The sequence below is a fragment of the Balearica regulorum genome, chromosome 6 (genome assembly GCF_011004875.1).
Source record: "Balearica regulorum gibbericeps isolate bBalReg1 chromosome 6, bBalReg1.pri, whole genome shotgun sequence".
In the NCBI taxonomy this organism is placed as follows: domain Eukaryota; kingdom Metazoa; phylum Chordata; class Aves; order Gruiformes; family Gruidae; genus Balearica; species Balearica regulorum.
This window is the reverse complement of record NC_046189.1, coordinates 4765568-4789268: the sequence shown is the minus strand read 5'-3', so window position 1 is coordinate 4789268 and position 23701 is coordinate 4765568. Positions and strand designations below refer to the sequence as shown.

At 42.8% G+C, this 23701-nt stretch overlaps 1 protein-coding gene across 9 annotated transcripts in view; it reads right to left on the bottom strand.

The window, feature by feature from the left end:
• The window catches only part of IKZF2 (IKAROS family zinc finger 2), a 117571-nt gene that overhangs the window by 23588 nt on the left and 70282 nt on the right, over positions 1 to 23701 (bottom strand). For all 9 annotated transcript variants that reach the window (XM_075756018.1, XM_075756017.1, XM_075756021.1 and 6 more), the window contains one exon: positions 21823 to 21990. In XM_075756018.1, the coding sequence (XP_075612133.1) occupies positions 21823 to 21990 (168 nt within the window). The remainder of the gene's footprint in view (positions 1 to 21822; positions 21991 to 23701) is intronic.

Below are 23701 nucleotides of genomic sequence, written 5' to 3'. Positions count from 1 at the left end.
TGCCTCAGAAAAAAGAGATTTGATAAAATGAATATGCTCGCAGAAACTTTCTGGTTTTCTCAAAAAGTTTGTTTCTATGTGCAGTTCAGTGACACAACCAAGTTTTTCAAAAAAGCTGCTTTTAGTAAGTGTCCAAACTGTGGATTTATTTCTCTTCATTTAGAGATCAGGCTTCTCCTCAGGGAAGTATTGTGTCTTCAACCAAAGAGTTGTTGTGGTCTTTATTTTATTTTGCTCACTAGCTTTTACACTATTGCCGTAACTGGCATTGGTACTGGGAATCTCAGTGGAGGCTGAGCATGAGGCTCATTATCATCCCCAGACTAATTGCCCTTGATGTGAACAATCTGGATCGAGCCTCAGCTCCTAAACTTAAACCAGCCATCTCATTCTGGAAGCACCTTTAGGAAAACATTCCGGCAGCTCCCGAGGATGGAAATACTTTTATCATCACCATTACAATGCTTCCTCATGCATCTAGATGGCATCAATGCCTGTCAGTCTGACGCCTTCATTAGAAGCTAACTCGGTGTCTAATCAAAAAAATCCAATGCAATTGAAGGGATTAAGTTAACCGAGCTGAAGCAGGGCTGAATTAGTCCATCTGGTTTGGCCACGCCGAGATATCAAGCAACTGAGATAAACTCTAAGATGCAAGGGAAAGGGATCTCTCTCTCAGCTATTCCAGAGGTAGCTACAATTAATTAAATATATCATCATTTAACACAGAGAAACATATTCCCCTATAAGTTCACAGTACAAAAAAAATTTATTCAATAATCAGAAAAAAGTTGGTATTACACCTCTTCAAATGGTTGCTCACTGCATTGCAACAATTTCACAAACTATTCACACACAACAAGGCTGAGCTTTTCCAATGAGGGTCAGCTATCCAAATTCCATCAAATTTCAAGGTTCACAGAGATGATAAAAGCTAATGATAAAGGCATGATTTCTGCATGTAATATGGGATTTGAGGAACGTAACTCCCCAGGGAAAGAAATACTCCAGCACACACGCTCCTTCCTCCGGGGAGGAGATAAGAGAATAAACAACATGTGACAAACGTTGGTCATGTTGTAATGCACAACTGGAAGCTACTCAGACACAACTGTGAAGAACAAAGTTTGTGAGCTCCAGTTGAGTAGAATCGAATACAACTCCCTCAGGTTTATTTCCAAATTCTGTCCCCCTTGCTCTACAGATGCAATCCCACCGTAGCCCCACAGGCATAAAATCTGATTTATACTATAAAATTACACAAAGTGACTGTCCCTTGGGTCAGACCCAATCGATCAGGTCAGATCACAATGGAATCGGTTCTGATAGCAGCAGTTTGAGTCACCAGCAATTCTCACGACTCATTTGGTAAGAGGTGCAGCCAGCCGAAGTAGCAATTACAGTCTGCATTTTAGAAACCTTGTTGTTGTGACGAATGTCAAGTCATTGAAATAGCTGCAAATTTCCCCTCGTATTCTCTAAATAACTCACAACAAATAATATATATGTTTGTGGACATGAACGTTGCCAGTGGGTGTACATTTTTCCATATTTTGTATTACCCAACAGAAAGATGTAAAAGTGTATCAGAGAATTCAATTCTGGTGATCCCCTCAGCAGCATGCTTTATTCCAGATAACAAACCACCATATGAGGCCACTTGACTGCCAAGAGAAATTTCAGCCTTTCTCAAATACTGTATAATAGGTAAATGTTAATAGTCAAAAATTTGCCCCAAAGACATATGGCTTATGCCATGGGGCACGAGGGGTCTTGGTCTATAGGCCACTGACTTGAAGGCAAAGAGTTCAGCAGTGCTACAGCCTACCAAAACCCGCTCCAAGTCCCCACCGAAGGCAGCTCTTTCCATCATGGAGCTATTTCCATGGAGTCATTTCTGCCATGGAGCCTCTCAAAGTTTGGCTCAGCTTCCTTGGTACGAAGCTGCCTTCTCTGAGTTCCTCACCGAGGACCACGGTACAGGGACACCACACTCGGCACTGTATGTAAATACAGCCGATGGTAGCAGCACCCAAGCAAAGTCAGTTTGGAAATTCCTGGTTTGGGGTAATTATTCCTTTATCACGTTTTCAGGGTAAGCAATCAGATAAAAAAATTACCATCACTCATTCTCATAGAAATGACACAATACAGTGAATGCAAACAAGCCCCAAATCTTGAGAAATCTTCGATCTGTTGTTGAACAGGGAAAGACCAGGGCACTGGGCAAAACCCAGCAGCCATACCTATGAAACAGCTAACTCGAAGATTATAAAAAAACATTTTATATTTCTTACTAAAATGTCAGAATTTCCACGCGTTTAAGCTCAGATTCGTACAGATGACAATGTGGCATAGAAAACCCACAGTGGAGTCGCAGCCTCAAATGGAAAATATTATGACAGTCACAGTGAAAAAGACATTTAAATTTGAAGTACAATTTTTACCATGAAACAGGTAAACCACTCGTCAAAATTCAGAGAGAAACAGAGTTTGCTTGTGAAATTAAAATGCTCACGCGGAGGGAGGAGGGGGAAGAGGAGGAGGACATATAAGGCAAGGTGTTTCTGAGTTAGGAATACTTTGAGTCCTGTGGGTGAACTTTGATAGCTGAGAAGTCTGCGTGCGGCGACAACGAGATGGTGTAACTCTAAGGTCAATATTCAAGACAGAAAGCAGACTTGGGCCTAGGGAAACTTCTTTAAAGTCATAAAAAAAGGTCAGTGAAAGAGAAAGAGCCCGTAAGGCATTTGCGCAGCATTTTGTTCTCAAAAGAGATGGGGGCGCATAGCAGAATATAAAGTAAGTCAAAGGGAAATAACAAGGCATCCCAGGTAATACCTTGCCATAAGCATATAAAGTGAGAAAGGCTTATAGGACAGGTTAAGAGCAACGATACACTTTGCTGAGCTAAAGTCCTGCCTCTGTTAAGACCAATGACAAAACACGCACCGGTTTCGACAGTCAGGATTAGCTACTCCCACATTTCCCTATTTTGGGTACCACGTTCTTCTCTGCAGCAGTGCAGAGCGGAACTCCTTCCCGTCCACCTGCCCACGTCCCGAGTCCCCGTGATAGCTCAACCTCTGACACTACCAGCTCACGCAGGAAAGGGCATTACTACGGCCGCGTGACGTACGTCAGCCCTATCCAAAGTCTAGAGGCTTTGCACTGAGCTTTGTACCAGACTTTTATTATTTTTGCGTTATTGCCCCATCAGGGCCTTGGAAGGGAAGCCAGCCAAGATTTCTGAACTAAGTGGCCATCTGACGTAGCTACTTTCGGTCTGAGGAAGTCCCTCTGAAAGCAGTGCATCCAGTGCAACATATTTTGGTAAAATCCGAACTCCCACCTGGCCCCTAGCACCCCAGAGCTGGAGGAAACCCCACTCCTCTCCAATTGCAGCTTTCTGAAGCAGCATCAAAGAAGTTAAAATGTGCTTTTGGGCTGATACTTACCCCTATCAATGAGGCTGCAGAATTCACTCTCACGATTGTAACCAGCATTAATTCATTATTTCTTCTCTCTTCCCTGAAACTGGAAGCTGCCTGGGAGAGGGGAGCTGTTCTGCAGTTACACAGTGCCAACCACAAAGCAAGCCTTTGCCTTGAACGGGACTTATTACAGTAAGATCAGTTTTAACACAGAGGTAGGAAAGATGATTAAGACACTGGGTTGGGACTAGGGAGCGTAGGGTTCAACTCTTAGTTACACTACAAATTTTGTGACTGCAGGCAAGTTATTCTGATTTCCTGTGCTTCAATTATTCATATGTATGATTAAGGTAATAATTCCCTTCTTCACAGCATGCAAATGAATTCATGCACTTTGCGAGATGCACAGAGGCTAATTTGGTGAAGCTCACACAAGTAGGTAGACACAGAAAAATACGTCCCGTATCTCTACTGAGAAATTAAGGACTTAATAATACACTGTGATTTTATTAGACATGGGAGTGAACATTAAAGAGCGGGAGGAGATATTTAGGATGGCGCAAAGTAGAGGATCAAGCAGGAATAAGAACATCAAGCCAGAAAGAAAAAAAAAAAATAGGTAGCATATGAGGCAATTTGCAGGCACGGTGTCCTTTCAGGCCATGAAACGGTCGGCCCAGGGAAACGTAAAATGCCCCTGAGCTCAGTGACATTTAACACCACTCGGGACAAAAGAAGAGAGCGTGCAACAGTCACAAAAAGGTGGATATAATAGCTGCTGCGATCCTTCCCTGAGCTGCGGCAGCAATCGTGAGAGCCGGGGAGGGCTGAGGCAGCGCTAAGGTTTCGGCAGGAGGGCTGAGGCTGCACAGAGGCGACGCGCGGTCCCTCCAGTTCGCTGCTGTAATTAAACAGCGCGCCTTGGCTTTTCTACAGCTGCCTAGCTCAAAGCTTCACACACAAAAATATTTACATGAATAATAAGACCCCTGAACGAATTAATCACAAAAAAAATTAAAGTGAGACCTAAGCCCATGCTGGTTCTGAGCAGCACGTAGCTTTGCAAAGGAAACTGCCTCCCACTCCAATGCTGTATCTTGCTGCTGTGCTTAATGACTGTAAATGTGTTCATTGAAATTCATGGGGGCTCTTTGATTTGTTGCTTTTTTTTTTCTTTCCTGGGAGATTACACACACACAATAATCGGTATATACCGGGGTTCAGAAACAACAGCAAGTCCCACAGCTAACCCGAGATTGTCCAAGACAACCCGCATGCAGAAGTCACAACATGTAAACATCTCAAACAATGCTCCGGGCTGCTAGAGTACACGAACACACGGACTTGCGACACGCAGTGTCAAGTACCGCCGCTTCTGAGCGCCCAACCTGTGACATCTTAAAGCAGTCTGATTTTCAGAAAGAACCAAATCTCTAATCACATTATGAAAGCTTTCCCTTAATCTTTTAATGCTTGCCAGTCCAAGCGGAGGCAGCAATACCTGGGATATGCTTCATGGGATGCAGATATGTTTCTGGATCTCATGGAGTTCTGATGTCTTCTGATTCTATGAGTACTTTTTAGATTATCATATTTTGGGCCAAGTATTAGGGTTCGTAGAGCCATGTGGTAAAGGACAGGTTCACTAGATCATGCGGCAGAAGAGACCATACAGCTAGATCTGTGCTTAAAAATGTTTCTGGACACCTCAAAAGGTTCAAAAACCCAAATGCAGCATTACAACAGGAAAAACCTATACACATGCCATTAAGCAACTAGTACTCTCTTGACCTGGAGCTTGAAATAGAGCCCTTGACTCGCGCTTCATGACCTCTTGGCCCAATGCCTCTTAGTAAAGATTGCTATCAATTGCCTATTGATATATATGCGGCCGTTCAACATTTTGTGAGCCTCCCAGCAAATGAAAAACGGCTTGTCCTGACTTTTTGCATAGCGGCAGTCAATGATAAGTTATTTCTGTCGACAACAACTGTGTACTACTACAGTAGTCCTGTGCAGCTAGCAGTGAAACACCACAAGGTACGTGTAGTACATCAGCATGCAGTAAAACAATGGCAAAACATTGCACCTACACACCCTTTGTTTTCTAGACACGCCTGCCTTTCCTATAAATATCTCCAGGGCACAAACCAGCAGCTTGACACCTGCATCTACCTGCCAGTTGTTTACGGTATTGTAAAATAAGCGGCTAGCGGTGAAATACTGTACTAGTGTTCGGTCCTCCCTTGATCTTCCACGGCAAGCGGTATTAAACATCAGATTACATATAAACTCCGAAGACTTCATCCGTGCTACATTTTGGCTAGAATGGACCGCAAAAACATGCGCAGCCACATGTGGAAAACAAGTAAATACATTGGTCAGGATGAACTTTGAAGCCTCTATACCTTCTCTATGTATAAAAACATGGGCCATAATAAATCTGGAGTAAATCAGTAAACATTAGCGCTCATGTACAGCAGCTAAGGGGTCCGGGTCCTTATTCATACCTTCAAGGTGGCTCTGTCTGCAGTCTTTTATTACGTTAGTACTTTGTTATGATTTATCTTGCAGCTACTGGTGGCTCTGTTATTTAATTATTATTCATCAGATTGTGTTTGTTTATTAACTGATCTGCAGGATTTTACAGATAAAACAATGTTCCAATCTGCCACAAGGGTTATAAATAAGTAGGTGGCATTTTTGTGCCAGAAGTTTAACAAACAAACAAACAAACAAACTCCTGTTTCATTGGCACAGTCACAGAATTACTGAAATCTCCCTCACCCTCCAGATACTTGCAGGGCTCCTGCCACAGTCTCGCAGCACCCATTAAATAATTATAAACAGAAAAGTAAGAATCTTACACCTCATTTTCTTCCTTTGCAGCACAGAAGACAAACAGTTCCCTCTGTAGGTTTGTACGTTGTATCTATGTATGTGTGAAAAATGAAAGAAAATGTACCTATGTGAAACCATGCAAACAAGTTACATACTAAATCAAAGAAAACCCAGATAAGGACACTAATGTTGTATTTACTTCTGAAAAAGATGAACGTCAAGGTTCTTTGCTCCAATTCTGTGTCCCAAGAAACATACATTGCACCACATCAAAGCTCTCCTCACATATTTCTCTTGGCTTACCTTTATTTCCTTCAACATAAGGGCTTCAAAGGTAGCAAAAGGCACCCAACACTCATTTTTTAGTTTATATGAATGGCAATGGAACTTTCAGGTCTCCCCCCCGTATATATTTGAAAATTTCAAGTGCAAACGTTCTGCACTTGTGCTGTGCGGCCACTGAACCGGGCGCGCTGTCCTTGTCCCGTACCAGCGTGTCCCAGTCCTCCCAGTACCCCTGGCACTGGTGGGGTTCCAGGATTTTTACACTGGCTCCGAAATGATTAAATACTATTAAAAAGTGACTCTGTTTAAATAGCACTGAGGTGGTGAGATAAACTAACAAAAACCAGGAAGTCCACAAAATAACTAGGCGGTTTATCATCTGGCCAGGTTCAAAATCGCTTAAGGTTTGCAGCAAGTTGCATTTAAAGGGGGAGAGGCCCTGCAACGAATACGAGAGAGGTGACTTCGGGAAGGAGCCTCCTCCCTGCAAAGCCTCCGCACTTTCTGGACGTGCGTGGGAACGGGCTTAAGATGGAGGTTAAACCTTAACTGTGTGTACCAGCTCTGTACTTTCCACTCCACTTCAGACCTTTAACGTTCTATTAAAGTCAACTCGATAAGCGGAGCATTAATTGCTTCACACAACAAACCTTCCAAAACGCGCTTGTTGGCTTCTCTTAATTTCAACCCTTCTCCACGGACACAGTGAGCAGGAAAACCAAAACCAAGTTTAGGTGGGTCTGCTGTTTTTCTCTGCTCTGTCCTGCCCGCTTCCCGTCAGTGCCGCAGCTCAGCAGGAATTTAAGGAGGTGACTGGAGACCCACACGTCATTGCCAGCCGATGAGCTCCGCAGCGACCGACTGCAGAGGAACAGCTCAAACACGCAGCGCAGGGTGTGGGTACCTCGGTGCAGATCAGGAATGCTGCTGGACAAACACTCCCTTGAGAAGTGCTTTTGTTTTTTTGTTTGGGTTTTTTTGTTTTGGTTTGGTTTTGTTTTTTCCCCCCCTTTGGGTAACAAGTGTAGATGTTGGGCCAAATTTGTAGGTAGTATCAATGGAAGCAATATCCTGAAGACAATTTACATAGTTGCTTACAGTTTATAGTTATTCCAAGCGCAGCGCCCTTGCCTATCTTGCAGAACCCTTTAGCATTACAAAGCCAACAGAATCTATGAGTTATCTGAAGCAAACAGGGCCAACCATAGTGTTACCAGTTATTTTATACTATATAAACAAAGGGAGACAGAGAGAATACATGACATTTAACTTTCACTATAGCACTAGACAGTTTCCTTCTGCATAAAAACACTGAACTAGCCCTTAACTCTAGTTCATGTCTTCCCATCCCATGGCAATGAGTTCCACCGTTCCACCGACATGCTCATGCACAAAAATAGTATTTCTTTTAGCACCTGACATCTTTCAATTTTACGTCACATCTTAGAAGACAGGAAGAACGTTCTCCAGTTTCCCTTTACGTAAGTTTTCCCTTTTCTTGTCACTGTCAGAAACAAAGTTTTGGAAACAGACTATTAACAGCAAGCTGTCATGAAGATAATAGTGACATGGTAGGAATAATACTGACAGCTCCTCTTCTCTTCCCAACCACTGAAGTTGGGAGTTTTCACTTATTTTGATCAAGGCGAGCAGCGAAGGGAACCTTGCTTCCAAAACCAGGTCAGGCTGTGAAACTAATGGGCTCCTTTGGGACATGAAAATTTTTATTCATCCTTTCCTTCCTGCCGAAGAACCAGTGTGGCCCATGCCTTTGTGTTACCCTCGTAAAGATCTGCTGTTCAAACATGTGCTTTTGTCATCAGATGTCAACTAAGGTCAAACAAAAAAAGAGCTGACTCCTTTTACCTATGCAGTTTTCCTATCTGTTCCTGTTGCTCCTTGCCTGACAACATATGTATTTACCACCAACGGTACCGAGGAGCTCGGAATAAGCATGGGACTTTTCTCAAGAAGACAGTGCTGACCAAGCTGTGCTGCATCCATCTGAAAACCTCACACCAAAGGCTCCTCCAGCAAGAGACTTTTTGGGGCAGCTCCCTGCTCCCAAAAGCTCATCCCAGCTCCCACGCATTTACTCGAGCTTCATCAAGGCAAATGAACGGGATGCCACCAGAGCCGGACAGACGCCTCCTTTCCCCATCACACTCCTCACCAACACTTGTGGTGTTCACTGCTGCCTGTTCAAAGTCAGCCATAGTACTGGGATGATTTCTTACGAAAACAATTCTTAGCACAGAAAAAATTAACAGTAAAGATACCTTTTAAAGGATACTGGGATCCTTTAACTCTCTGAGAGATGAATCTGGGATACTGGACTGCTTCTGGTCTAGCACAAACCTCTGCATCTGGTGTCTATGGCTGACATTGAAGCTACATTAATCTTTTCTGGGTAATAAAATCCAGCAGTTCCCATTAGCCTCAATATCTTTCCTAGTTGTATTTTTTTGGTAACACAAAAAATAAATAAAGACAGTTCCCGAGCACTTCCTAAACTCCCAGGATTTTTTTAGCTTTGCTCAGTGGAGAGAACGAGAAGGGAGGGAGGAAAGATTTGGGGTTTTAAGATGTTTCTTTTTTGGTACGATTAGCTTTGCACTACAAGCCCTGGATAGATTCAGAAACTGTTATCGTGGCTGAAAGGGAGGCAGACAAAATGAAAGGAAATTAAATATGGGTGTGAAATTAAACCAAAAGGAAGAAAAAGAAAAGAAGGAAAGAAAAAGCAACTGCTTAGGCTGAAAGTAAAGACAGAAAAGCTGGAGAACACAAAACAGAGCTCTCTCAACATCCAGAAGTACTTTAAAAAGGTTTCCTGTAAAAACAGGGAATTTAGGAAACTCTGAATATGCTTAACTGCATTCCTTGATGGAAAAAAAGCCCAAACAAACAAAAAAAAATCGTACTGAAGGCTCCGCTAGGCTATTTAAAAGAGGTGATTTCTCTGTAAAGAAGGGTGTAAGCCTTCTCATTTCTCAGTACCTGGGAGAAGAAAAATCTCTTTCTCACATCTTCTTACTTTTTAACTTTTCTATTTTTATTTTCTTGGTGTGTGGAAGGTCATGTATCTGAGTCAGGGAGTCAGGACCTCTGTGTTCATTCCTATCTGCGACACTGATGTCTTGAATGCCTTTGACAAGTCCCTTTTTGCCTGTATCCTAGGTTCATGCTCTGCAGAAGGTGGTTGGAACCCTGCTGCCTTCTTGTCTTGGACTTGAACCCTCTGAGAAATGACTGCCTCTCACTATGAGTTATATATTACCTGACACAAAATGGCCCTTTCCCTTCTCTTCACCAACGGTGTAATCCTATCCAGGGATTGTACACCAGTCAGGTCAAATTCATCCTGGACTTCGTGCTGATCCATCTCGTGCATCTCAACCAAACCTGTACTTGCACTTCCCTGAAGCTGGCTCATCATTAGCCCTTGGGACAAACTCATTCCTTGTAGAAGACTAATGATATGACCATAATGGATACGTTTTTTCACAATATAGCTAACGTGGACATTTTACTGAGGCACATAAAAGTCAAACAAAGCACTTTTCCTGTTGGATGATCTATTCTTTGAAGCTGAACAGCTTCATTCCAGCACCACATGCCAAAAAGCAATCCTTTGATGCTGCTGGATGGAAACATAGCTATGGATATTGAGATACACCTGATCCTACAGCGTTACCAGCACTCGCAGTTACCAGTACCCACAGTTACCAGCCCCCCAAGTCAGATACCTTCAGCTTCCAGCTCCTGGAGGCAGTTGACCAAAGAGAAAAGTTAGCTTGTGGGTTTTTTCACGCCCTCCCCACTCATGAAATAAATATCATATGGTAAACGAAAAGGCCAGTTAATCACCTTTCACTCTCATTTCTAAGTGTCTGTGAACTGGGGAATCCAGATAGACAATTTTTTAATTCCTGCGGTTAGAAATGCATCAGTAGTGTAAACTCTGAGGAACTGTGCCAATATCAATGGAGTTTCTTTAGATTAGTACAACTACAATTGATATCAAGAGCTCAGTCGTTTTGTTCAAAAACACTTTTGTGAAGCACCTATTTTCCTACTGGGAATTTTCCACTCTCCTGTTGTTTTAAAATCCGGTGGAGTTAAGATGGCTTTTCTCGCTAAATGTGCTCTTACTTATGCCTTAAATTATTTCTCTGTTCCATCCTGGTGCTTTTTAGGAAGAAAACTAATATTATATATGAATCATCGAATGAAGTGCCTCCTACAAAAGACATCAGTCTATTAGGAATACATTCTAAGTGGCACATTCACTATGCATTTAATTTTCATTTACAGTATGCACTCTATACCCAGTATGCTGCCTGTATCAGTTTTTGTTTTCATAACCTATTCCTGACACCAAACAAGAACTGGGAGTGCTGCTCCAGGATTTGGCAAGAAGGAACAGGTTGTGGAAGAGCAGGTTTCTCTGACTCACCTACACGGATCAACAAGGAAAAATAAAAGGGAGAGGGTGGAGATTGCAAAGGGGAAAAAAAAAAAAGAAAAAGAAGAGAGGAGTGACGTGTTCCTTTGGATGCGGTGTGTAATGCAGTTGGCAGACTGCCTGCTCGCGGTGCCACAGAGTTCCAGACATGCCAGTCCAGCTGACTCAGCTCTTCAGCAGAAGGAAAGGGAAAGGAGAAATTTCACAAATTCTGATATGCGTTTCTGATATGCGAGGGACGGGGATCGCTAGGTTCTCCTCGAGGATCTTCGAATCCGTCTTTCACACCAGGGACTTGAGCGTTGTCCCCAGAGAGGTATTAGAGAAAGATGCTCACAGGATAACCTTGTATAGAACTGCTTATGCTCGTATCAAATCATGCCTCTGCGGTTGTTGGAGAATTCAGCAGCACAGCCTCATCCCACAAACCAGAAATGTCAGGCCTTTCCTAGCCAAGGCTAGCTGCTCTCAGACAAGCCACTGTCTCCAAGGAGACGAGCAAAATGCATGCACATGAAGGATATCCAATTGAGAGAGAGTCTATGACCCATGTCGCTTTTCTATATAAAAATTTCATCATCAGATTCTCAGCAGTGTATCCTTTGCATGTGATTTATTTTCTAGGAAGAGCCTGAAGCCCTTAAATAGTCTGGGCTCTGCCTACCTGTGAGACCAGCTCTATCCCACGACACAGTACTGTGCCGTAGGCAGCTCAGAACAGTCTGCTCCTGTTCGGCTGGGGGTGAAACCTCTGTGCTGTCCTAGACTTCCACTCCAAACTGAAAAGAGGTAGGAGGAAGAAAGTGTCTTTTTCCCAGCAAAAGGAACTGAAACGCAGGCTAAGACCTGGGCTGTCAAAACGCCTAATTCTCACTGAAATCAAGCAGACCTCAGTGCTTTTAAAGAGAAGAGCCACGGTGAACTGGCCCCCAGAATCAGTACTGGGGTGAGCTTGTCTTAATTTTCTGGTCAGGATCCTTACCACAGGCTCTTGACCATCTCGGAGCACGTGAGAGCATTCACGGCTGCCTGGCTGGAAGGGAGGGAAATGCCGTGCGCCTGAGGAGCTCCTTCCCCATCCTTAACACGGACCGGCTGGCTCTCTGGGCAGGAGCAGCAGCAGCATCCCAGGGAACCCTGTTGCCTGACATTGAAAATCCTGCTCGATTACGCCACCGCACCGATCACTTGCAGCGCTTCCCACAGAGGTAGAGCGACTCTTGCATATTTAATACAAAAAACCCGAACAACCTTTAAGTAGAGGTTTTCCCGAAAGCGAGCGCTTTGCCGCGTACAGATAACTGTGTGGTTGGGGAGCGTCCCAGCCAGGTGTTCTTTGTCAAAGTTTCAATAGGCAGGGCCTCAACAGCATTTCTCCAGCTTCAGGAATGAAGATAGAGATCTTGTCTCTCTGTTGCAAGGCACGGAGGGAACTTGGGGCACCCTGTCTGAAATCAACACAGCACAGTTATGCAAAACATGTGTGCAACTGGCATCTCTTGTGTAATCCTGGCTGTAATCAACCTCTCTAACCACTCCAGAAAGGAAGGAGGGGCAGAGGGTGGAGAAAGTTCACACTTAGATCAAATAAAAAAATGGGAAAATATCCAGAGAGCTTTAGTCAGGTAAAAACACAGTTCCTTCTCATGGGAAACCTCCAGGACAAGTTTCCTTGAACTTCATGCAGGGTTATAAATAGGAGGAGAGTCACACAGAGTTCAGCACAGGTTCACTGTAAAAAAATCTAGACATTCTCATTTTCCTTCTTGAGTGATATCCATCAATATCTTAGCTGTAAGCCAATTCATAATTACAGGTTGCTGAGAGCTCAGGAGAATATATCAGTAGCAGCTTTCTGCAGCTCTGCTATGGTGTGGCATTAACTGGGTTATTTTTTTCCCCTTTAGTTTCTCTTGGCTTCCTTTCCAGATGGCAAAATACCTCTCTTGCACCTTAAAGCACTCATATATTATCAAAAATGTCAGTGGCAGTTCTCCATTCCACACTGCCCCATAAAACAGCTCTGAGAGAGCAATGAAAGATGGCCTCAAACCACCGTTTGATTCCAAGCTCAAACTTTCTCGAGCTGAAAGGTTTCACAAATTCCTTCAAGAACTGACAAAGGCCGGCTCCCAATGCTGGATCTCCTTTCCTCAGAGGCAACATGCAAAAGCTTTTTGCCCTTGAAAATAATTTTCTCAGACGAAAGAAAAATACTTTTTTCCTCCTTAGGGCTACTGTGGTATTTTGCTGCTCAGAGTACATGCAAGAAGTCTTGGTTTTGGTGAGATGTAGCTTCGTCAAGTCAAAACCGTGTTCTCATCTCAAGTGCCTGACAAAGCTCTCAGTCACCTCTTGGATCTTTGTTCTGCAAAAACCACTGCAGCTACCTCAGAAGGCTATCTCTGGAGCAAGAGGCCTCCTGATGCACTGCACCGCATCCCTCAAGCTTGTTCTAATGCAAGGAGACACCCAGCTCCCAAAGAGGGTCTGGAGCCTGGCCGTGCAATGCCTGTGTCTACAGCTGCACCTTAAATTCTGGTTTTGTGAAACAATCCCTGATGGCAAGGAAAACAAGGCCAGAAGAGGCCTCTCTAGCTTGAACTTAAAGGAGCATCTTTAAATACCTAAGCTACTAGACCCTCACCTGCCAGCCTGTCCATGGTAGTTCTGGTGCAGAAAGACAAGTAACCCACGTGAAGCTACCTTGGTGCCTAGGTACCCAAATTTGAAAATTGGGTCTCATAAGGGTTTTTTTCCTATTTCATTTTCCCATCACCGAAAAATGGATAACAACGAGGCAACAACACATACTCACTTCACAGAAGCTTGGGGCTGATGAAATAGATAGGGTTCATAAAAGAAACAAGACGCAAAAATTGCAGGCTAAGTAGTTAAGTCCTTTAGCATTTATTAATAATCACCTTACTATTGTGTCTAAGATAATCATGCCGGTATCAGGGTATAATACCTCAGCGGTTATGGTAACAATACGAAGTTATTATTCCTTCCACTTTGTAATTATCTCATTTCACTATTGCACAAAGGCTACATAAAGCTAAGGAGATAATATGCAATGCTATGTAGCTGGGGCGCCAGCAGCACCGGAATACTCCGCTACGTATTTACGTGACCTTCACTGCAGCAACATGTGTGTGCCTTGCAATCAGTTGTGCATCCTGCCCTCCCACCATCGTGAAAGGTTGAGAAGTGCTCTTTATTTCAATTTCACTGACAGGTGACTGAGGCAGAGATGAGGTTAAGGGGGCTGCATCTGTACTGGCCCCTGTTTCCAAAGCATAAAAGGACTTTGCAATTTAGGTCCCTCATAAATGAGTGAGTAAGAGTAGCAAAAAAATTCAAAGTTAGTAATAAAAAGAGAGATGAGAGGATTGGAAGATAAAGACAGACTAGAACAGAATCAATGCCAGACATATGACTACAGCCTACTACAGTGTAAACTGAGCACAGGAATTACTCACAGTCACAGAAGATAGTGTTAGGAAGAGCAATAATCTGCAGCAAAAGAAAGGATAGTTTAGGTTAAATATCAGGGTGAGAGTCACAGCTATAAAAAGCAGATGGGAAGTGGAATTGTCTCCCTTGGGAGGCAATAGAAACAGTCTCTCTGGATGTTTAAAAAACAGGTTAGGCATGCTGTTGAGAAGGACTGCTGCTCTATATGCAGAAGTCTTATCACATTCATCTGCTTTTTTGATGCCAGTGAAATCCCACATATAGCACTGTGGCAGAATAAAAGCCCAGGGGAAAAAGAAAGTCACTGTCTCGTTTGCTCCTCCAAAGCAGGATGGCCAGTGTAAGAACTGTCATCACCCAGCAGTGGAGAAGTCTCCGTTTTCTCTCCAAATAGCAGCCCAGTAGGACAGGACCAGCTGTTTCATTCTGATTGTATGTGGCCTGAGGCAACACAAAGAGGGACAGAATCTGGCTGATGATGCCAGGATGTGAATTGCTAACATGGAGGGGAGACAGAAAACTGGACATCAGCAGCCCCGTCCCAAGCACCTCCATCTTGGCAGAGGCATTCCATCAGGAAGAAAGGAACTGGTCAAAATTGATAAGGGATGATCCCACGTGAATCTTACACCACAATGATGCTGTCTGAACAAGGACCTTGTTACCCCCAAGTACCGCAGTGCTATCTGACCTTCTGGATGAGGTGATAGCAAGTTCAGGAGGTCTGAAGAAAAGGGCAAAGGACACTCTCCTTCCTCTCCTTGTGAGCACCTTGTTGCACTGCAGAACTGAAATCTGCCCTGAGGAAACTTTCCCTCATGGTGAAGCTGCAGTGGTGGGGCATTTGTACTCTTCCACATTTTAGGGTGCGGGACTTCCTGCCTTAACACAAAACTCTTCCTTGCAAAGGGTCCAGAGACTCAACCTAACACCAAACACCCAATTCTGCCAACCTGTCTCATTAAGGAGAGGAAACCTGGATGATCAGGGAAAGGAGAAGACGATGCAATCTCCCTCCAGACCTGCTCTCCCCCTTCTCTCTGCTGAAGAACAGAGGATTTGCTGGTAGACCTGCAGGTGGCAGAGACCTAGCAAGGCCACCTTCCACTGAGAGATATAGCAGGAGGCACAAGATCTGTCTCACAGATACCACGATAACTCTTAGCACCTACTAATCTTGCTGTGGACTGATATTTAGAATGAGGATCCTACAGCATCTTTAAATCAAAGATGGTTTCTCAGTGATAATTATGCTCTGTAGACAAGGCTTAGCACAACCAAGCTTGATTAGCGAGATAATTCTGGGGACATAAAAGATCTTTTCATACAGCTGACAGTAATACTTGTGACAGTAGTGCTCTGGAAGTGAAGATGACCCCACCACTTCAAGGATCAGGATCAGATGGGGCTTCAGCAGATTCAAGTTGGCTCTACAGAGGACTAAACTTTAAATAAGGATGCCTAGGGGATGAAAGACCTGGCATACCAACCTCCTACCCTTGTACACATTTTGATCTTACCTTCTAAAAATGCAGGTACAAACAATATGGAAAGCAGAATACCAGAGATTTTAGAGACTCTACAACACAAGAGTGAAGGCCTCTAGGTACTGGAAGCATTAATGAGAAAGCAGAGCTGCTGCAGTATTGTGTACATGCTAATAACAGTTTGGAACCTGGAGTCTGATAAGAAAAAACACAAAATGATTTTGTGACGAGGTTAATTCCACTGAGTTTAACTGAAACAGCGTAAGAAAACCTGAGAGGAAGAGCAGCTCTGCCTGATTAAATAGAGCTCTAAGTATCAGATCCACAGAATAAATGCCCACTGGCTCATCACAACTGAGGGAAGATGCTGTTTGCTAACCTTTTTGCTGAACTGGGATTTGCATGCAAAATACTCCCTCGCCTCTTCACATACTTGCTTCATTTTTCACAGATAGTGTCCTACTTGTTCACATTTACATTTTTTCCGCCATTCATAATGTGTTTGAGTCAGTCCAGCTCAGAGCGTAATGACAATTTCAGGTCCCAAGATTCTTCCAATTATCAAGTTCCCATCCTCAAAAACATGGTTACAGAGTAGATACTGGGCCTTTTGAGAGTGGAGATGTTAATAGTGGTGAAAGTCTCTTCAAGACCAAAAAAACCAGTTTAAAACATTGACTCTTCATTGCTCTTAAGAATCATCCTTGCCACTGGTTCAGTAATTCTCACTGGCTTTTGATAGGCAGGACCTGATGCACAGCATTGTGTTTTTCAGCACTGTGCTTGTTCATCCAATTTTTCAGCTGGACTGAAAACCTCACAGGTGGAACGACTCTCCCAAACATGTATTGAGTCAGGCACGTCATCAGAATTAGGAACCAGATTCCTTCTGCCTCTGAGCACAGTCGCATACACAGATAACACTCGTCAGTTCTGCTGACAACAGCCATGCAACTGCAGGCGTGTAGGACATCTCGCATGGCTCACTACCACACAGGAGGAGCTGAAAAGGAAGTCCTTACGGAGTACAAGAGATGAGAAAGAGACTTGCAAACCAAAAAACATAAAAAGAGTTACTGAACTATCTTTCCATGAACAGGGCATTTACCTTTTTAATTATACATGCCTTTTATCTCACACACTGTACATAGTTTGCTAAGATTGTGCTTTTGGGAGTTTTGCCTAAGCCTTTCTTTTCAAAACAAATGCTTCACTGCTTTTCTTTTGCAAATGAAACGATACCATTAGTTCAGTGCTATTGAAGAGCTGGGCAGTAACAAACAACACACAGCAGAAACGCAGGAAGAAGAGGGGGAGGAAAAAGCAAATATTTGTTAAAAGCAGAAAAGGAAAAAAAGAAAGCATTTTCTAAACAGGAAAAGGGGAAAAAAGCATTTTCTAAATAGCTTGGAAGCAAATTTTAAAATGTATTGTGAGGAAAAGCTTCTGCAACAGGAAAAAATAATGATCTGACTACCCTTTTTTTAGGAAGAAATAAACAGTAAAATTGCCTTCATATATGAATAACACTTACATACTCCCACAGTAAGGGAATGTGATTCAAGTTGCCAAGATAAAGAGAAATATCAGGAAATTCCAGAACTGAGGTTACCTGAGAAGGCTTCATGTGGCCAGTTTGGGTATATGCACGATGAGCCAGTCTTTTAATCACAAAAATCACAAAATAATTTGCCCACAGGACCATCCTTGCTTAGTGCAAAGGATGGATGAATGGTTCTCACTTAATGAAAACCTATTCTGTGTTTTGTTTTCCCCTTAGCAAGTGATCCTATCCCTCACTTACGGCTTACTGCCCGAGCCCCGCTCGAAAAACTAATGCACTAATGTTTTCTATGGGCTCTTCTAGATTGCTCATCATTGCAGCCTTGACTTTTTTTAAGAACTATCAAAGCATTTATGTTTACAATAGCATTATGAGGGGAGGGCTGACTTGGCTCCATTTTAGACACAAGAGAAATTCATGTCAAAACATAACTGCTAATTTTACGTGCCCATTTGAGGATGCCTGACTGTTAGGGTAAAACAGCATCAGGTTGTACTTCGTGTCTTTCAAAATACAGAGGTCAACATCTAGGTGCTTTAACTGTCAGATTGATCTGTCAGATCGACTGCCTTCCATAAAACTTCTGGGTTTTGTTCATTAATTGCCTACAGTAGAATTCGTCTCATCTGTTTTGTATCTGCCTTCATCTCATTGTGCAATTCTAGAGGTGCTGGAGAAGACGGGCACGTCTCAGGGTGAGATAGCAGGTACTCTGTGACTGCCATCAGGAGACTGGCTGTGCCCGGATATTTTCCTCTTTAAAACCAGCAAAAGCTGGCAAGGTGAAGCCAATTCCTGCTGGTCTGTGAAGTGTCCCCTGCAGGAGGGGGCTACTCCCTTTTGCCCCAGCCCTCCACAGCCTGTCCTTACACCCTCGTCCTGGAAGCCCAGTCAGGCACCTCTCCTGCATTATCTGCGTTGTGGAACTATGGAGTTAATTCTGAAAACAACCTCTCAAAGTCCTGTAAGCATCTTGAGGCTCATGCCCACTCTTAGTGTAATTCTGTGCATGAATCTCTCCCCAGGCATTATCCTACTGATGTCCTGAAGGCATCATTATATTCCTGAAATCAAAGAAGCTGCATGTGGGAGGAAAATATAGACACAAAGTTCATCAGAACTCCATGTCAGTAAAAGGTAAATAATCGCAGAGGTAAATCACTGCAAGAGAAGTCCTTAATTATTTAGGGTTAAACAGCAGCAGCATTACAGATGCGAAGTAATATTTTGTTAACCAGTCATCCTGGGAACACTTATATAGAAAGATACTATTCTGTACAAGAAATGAAAGTAAAATGTGGATTGTGATGCCTAGAAACATTTTCAAATAAATAGGAAATAATATTACAAAGCGTGAAAAAATATCCATCCAAAGCAAAAAAAAAAAAAAAGAAAGAAGCTGTCACAGATTAATTTTTTTTTAAGTTAATAGTAGTTTCAGCTATTTCACATATCTCTGAGATGCTTCTGCTAATTTCTATTTGCAATTACATTTCCTTATTTTTTCACCTTTCCTGTCTTACTGTATGAAAACCCTGCACTAAGCACAGGAAAAATTGACTAACTGGCAGTAGCGAGAGGGTGTAACTGACTAAGTGGTGACACAAACAAAGTGCTTTCAAATTCACAGATCAAACTAGCTGGGAGGAAAAAAAAGATATAAAAAAAATTCTTCAATTTCTTTCTTGCATACTCTGTCTTCCATAAAAAATGAGTAGTTTAAAACCTTCTTGGGAAGGAAAAAAGAGTGGGTTTTTTTGATTAGTTGCACTCTTATTTAAGGAGGAAAAGGACACACAACATAAAAAAGGAAATTGGTCTTGCATTTGTGAAATCATGTGCCAGATTCTCAGCCGGTGCAAAACAGCAGCGCCTTCCTTGCTCAGGGGATGTCATTCCTATCAGCTGAGGATCTGACCTAAAGAGCTTTCCTCTTATAAATATAAAAACATATTCAGACACACCTCAATTTAGACATTAAGTGTACTAGATTGAAACTGGATTGGAGTCTCATATTTCAAAATAGTTTTCAACCTCTTCTTTCTCTATTTTATCTGATATCCTCTTTTATGGTCAGAAATAGCAGAAGATGTAAACATTCAATGAAGTTTACTGGTTTTACTATACCTTCAAGGTCCACCTACAGACTTTGATGTGTGCTTTATTAAAGCAGAAAGTACTTGCATAGTACACTGATACGAACCTGTTTAAAATCTGTAGGGAACATCTACCTGTCTTCCCATGAACCAGGTTCACCTATGTGTGCATAAGCCAACCAAGGACATATGTATGCATAAACCAAACAAGTCTACCTATATGACAGGGTCAGAAGGACACCTTAACTTCCATGCTCACGTTCAGATTGGCATTTCACCTTCATGTAGGTGGGTGCCAGGTTTCAGGGCAATATTCCAGGTTTTTAACTCTTCATCTGTGAGTGCTACTCTAAGAATTCTCTTGGAGAGTAGTATGGGAGCACCCGTCTGTTGCTGCTGGCCCTCTGCTGAAAACTGTTGCAGCTGACTGCTTAGAGGGGTGACACTTTCTCCACTGACAACAAAAAATAAAATTACCAATTGAGCACAGCTGAACACAGCTCAGTCAGGGAGGGAGCTCCAGGGCAACTCATGTGCCTAAGCAGCTTAGGTGCCTCCTGAAAATTCCGCACCTTTACATTTCATCCTTGTGCAAAAAAGCAGAAACATCAGCCATGTACTTTTCACACAGGAAGAACAAACAATCTCTGTATGAACAAACAATGGCTGTATCTAGGTAACAAAATCTATATTCATATTATGAAAACAATCTTCAACCACAATGTTCATGTTTTGTAATGTGGGCTATTTTATGTCACAACTCCCTTTTTAAAATCATGAATACTTTATCGTGTTTTCTTTTTTACTAAATTTCAAGTTGAAACTACGGTTATGGTCAGATGTGTGAAAATTGCACCTCACGATTCCACAGACATTTTCTTCTGACTTTCAGGTCAAATCCTCTCGGCTGACAACTCTCATGCAATTCTCTCTCAGCCTAGTCCCATACTTGCACTCCCTTGGAAGCTCACGCTTTCTCTCAGCGGTACATTTGCATCAGTACAGCCTCCTGCATACTCCAAAGTCTACCTGGAGACGCTTACTAGCTTATCCTTTCTGATTCTTGGAAATGTCAAGGCAACTCTGTATCCTAAGACCAACCTAACGCTCATAAAACAGAAACCTCTACTGAAGTGAGGCTGACCCTGTAGAAGAAATGTGTATAAAGAGTCAGGAAGCCCCATGATTACATTTTCACATGCAGAGTTTCTGTCTGCGGCTGCACTTCAACCACTGTGTTTCAGTAGTCACACATTTGCTAGCACCTCAAAAAAGTTCATCTGTAATGCTGTCACTTGTAACTGGTCCAATTATCTCTGTTCATTCAACAATGAAAAACACAGTCTCCTAAAAATGGCCAGGACATGAAAGTTGAACATCCTAGGAGCTAAAAAAATGCAGCAAGTTAAGATTGTACTCAAGAGTCCTACACAAATCAGTAAGTGAGCAGAATGCGGCCCCTTGGTGTAGCGTACAGGGACTAGAAACACATCTGATCCTGATCATCAGGGCTACCAACGTGACTACTAGCATGCAGTTATGCGGTGGATATTCCTTCAGAACATATCAAGAAACTATATCAAATAGACTCGATATAGACACAATACTACAAAGTAGCAAGGCAAGGCAAACCCGATCCCTCTCCGACACCTTCTGCCCTAGGGTGAGTGCTGTGGCTGCCATGAATTAAGACTTTACAGCAAGATGTAACTGAATCAAAAATGCAATTAGGAGGTTTTTGAAAGACGAGCAAATATGAACTCTACCAGCATGTGGCAATTATTAGATGAAGAAATGGGTATCAACTGCAAAGCAGGCTTCCAAGAGCACACAGTTATTCTTTGTGATCTTTGGAATTTCACAGCCACTTTGGGGCTGAGACTGTCAAAACAATCTGCCAGTGAAGCCTGGATACACCCAAGGAGACATTCAAAGGGAAATGCGATAGCATCAGCAGAGGAGCTCAGTTACACAAAAGGAGAGGTGTGGCTGAACCACAACTGTTCTGATTCACATCAAGGCTTTCCCAAAGTTCAGAACTTCGCTCTCTGAAGAGGATGGTACAGACCCAGAGCCACTGGGAACGCACTTATTTTCACAACCTGCTTCACTTGAACGGTAATGACAAAGGAAAAAAACCAAGAGGGAAGAGAAGACAAGGTGGGCTCACCAGAGTGCGTCCTGAGGTGTCCTGTGAGGGCGTCCCTCCGTCGGCAGGCATAGCTGCAGAAGGGACATTTGAACGGTTTTTCCCCAGAGTGCAACTTGATGTGCCTCAGCAGGTTCCCCTTCTGGGTAAAAGAAGCTCCACATTGGTTACAGTGGAAGGGGCGTTCACCTGGAAGGGAAATGGAAGGGACAGAGTTGTCAAGAAACATCAGAAGATGCATGGAGCCCATCATCCCGCTCTTTGTAATGCTGCCATCTTACATAGGTACAGTCAGCACCACCACCACCTCACAGCACTTGCTAAAGTCAGAGGATGTTTCTTTTGCATGATGGGCAAAGCCTCCAATAGTGATTTGGGGCTCTCTCCTTCTGCAGCCTCAGCTTGAGGTGATGAATGCAGCCTGGTTTTCATAAAGGTCTCCACCTCGAGGTTTTATCCTTCATAAAAGATGAGCTCTGCTCAAAATTTAGATCCATAACCGTGGTTTTGTGGTATTTATCTCTACGGTTTTGCACTTATTTTTAGTATAGGTCCAATCCATATGAGTATTTAGAACTGATCGTAACAATCGGACTTGGACAGATCTTAAGGTCTTTGCTTCAAACCAAATCTTTTGCTTACATTATACTTTAATTGAAATCCCTTTCCGAAGGCTGCTTTGCATTGCTAGAGTGGTATGAAGAGAACTGGTGCAAGTGAGGATCAGGCCCACAAGCTTTGGGCAGTAGCAAACACTGAGAAAAATCTTAGGCCATTAAACTGTGAAAAAAGCCAATTTGTGCTCTAAGTAAAACTAATTGAAAAGACTTGATCGATGAAAAAAAAAAAACCAACCCAAACCAAACAGAAACTCTACACCTTACCCTCTCCCTTCATCCCATGCATTCACGCACACACACTAACTTATTTTGATGTTAATCCTTTGTATTTGCCCTGGACAGTGGGGACTGGGACCATAACAACGAACATCAATGCATTTATTATTATTATTATTATTTAGAGGAACCCCCCTAACAAACTCACACAGGTTTTGTGAAATATTTACAAAACCATACTCCACGTCAACATTTGTTGAGGACACTCAGCCTGTTCCAGCATTCTTGGGCAGGCAGTCAGCTCTAATCATCTACTTCTGTCCCACCAGGTACAGTGCAAATCCATCGGGCACAAGCATGTACTGGTGCTGGCCACTTGCCTAAGCACTTTGCTGCAGCTGGGCTCTAGATGTTGAAATGTTTTCACCAACTAGGGCCCCAGTTCAACAAGGTCTCCAACATCAGATTTCAGATGTAAGCAGTCTCATTCATTTTTTTCTGCTTATCACCTATTACGGAGCCTTGGTCAAATCCTGGTGGGACTTTCTGAGGTTGAATTCAGTGGACTGAAGCACAGTTCTTGTGAAAAAACAAACATGTCGTGTGATCTGTCACATCTGTCCAAAGCCTTTTTCAATTGCTTTAAAAAATGATTACTCCCTCGCTGCACAAAATTAATGCTATGTTTTTAACAAAGTAGTTCATGTGTCTAAAGTCCAAGATACATCTGTTCTTTCAAATGGAAAGAGAGGGAGGAAGAGAGCTCTTAGAGATGTCCACTAGCAATTCTTGCTTCAGAGGTTTAAATCACTGCCAGCATTACAGTCCTACCAGGAGGGCAGCAGAAGGCAGGTGTGCCATATATATATGCCACACCTCTGCAGCTTTACTTCACGTGTGTGAGCTGGAAATTACATCTGAAACCACTTCAGATGCACTGAAGAAGATAGATACTAAGGTTCCTACAGTCTTGCCAAGAACATTATGGAGTAATGATAAAAAAAAAAAAAAATCAGGGCATAAAGCTCATCTTCCAATACAGTGAACACGAGCTCTTTGGAATT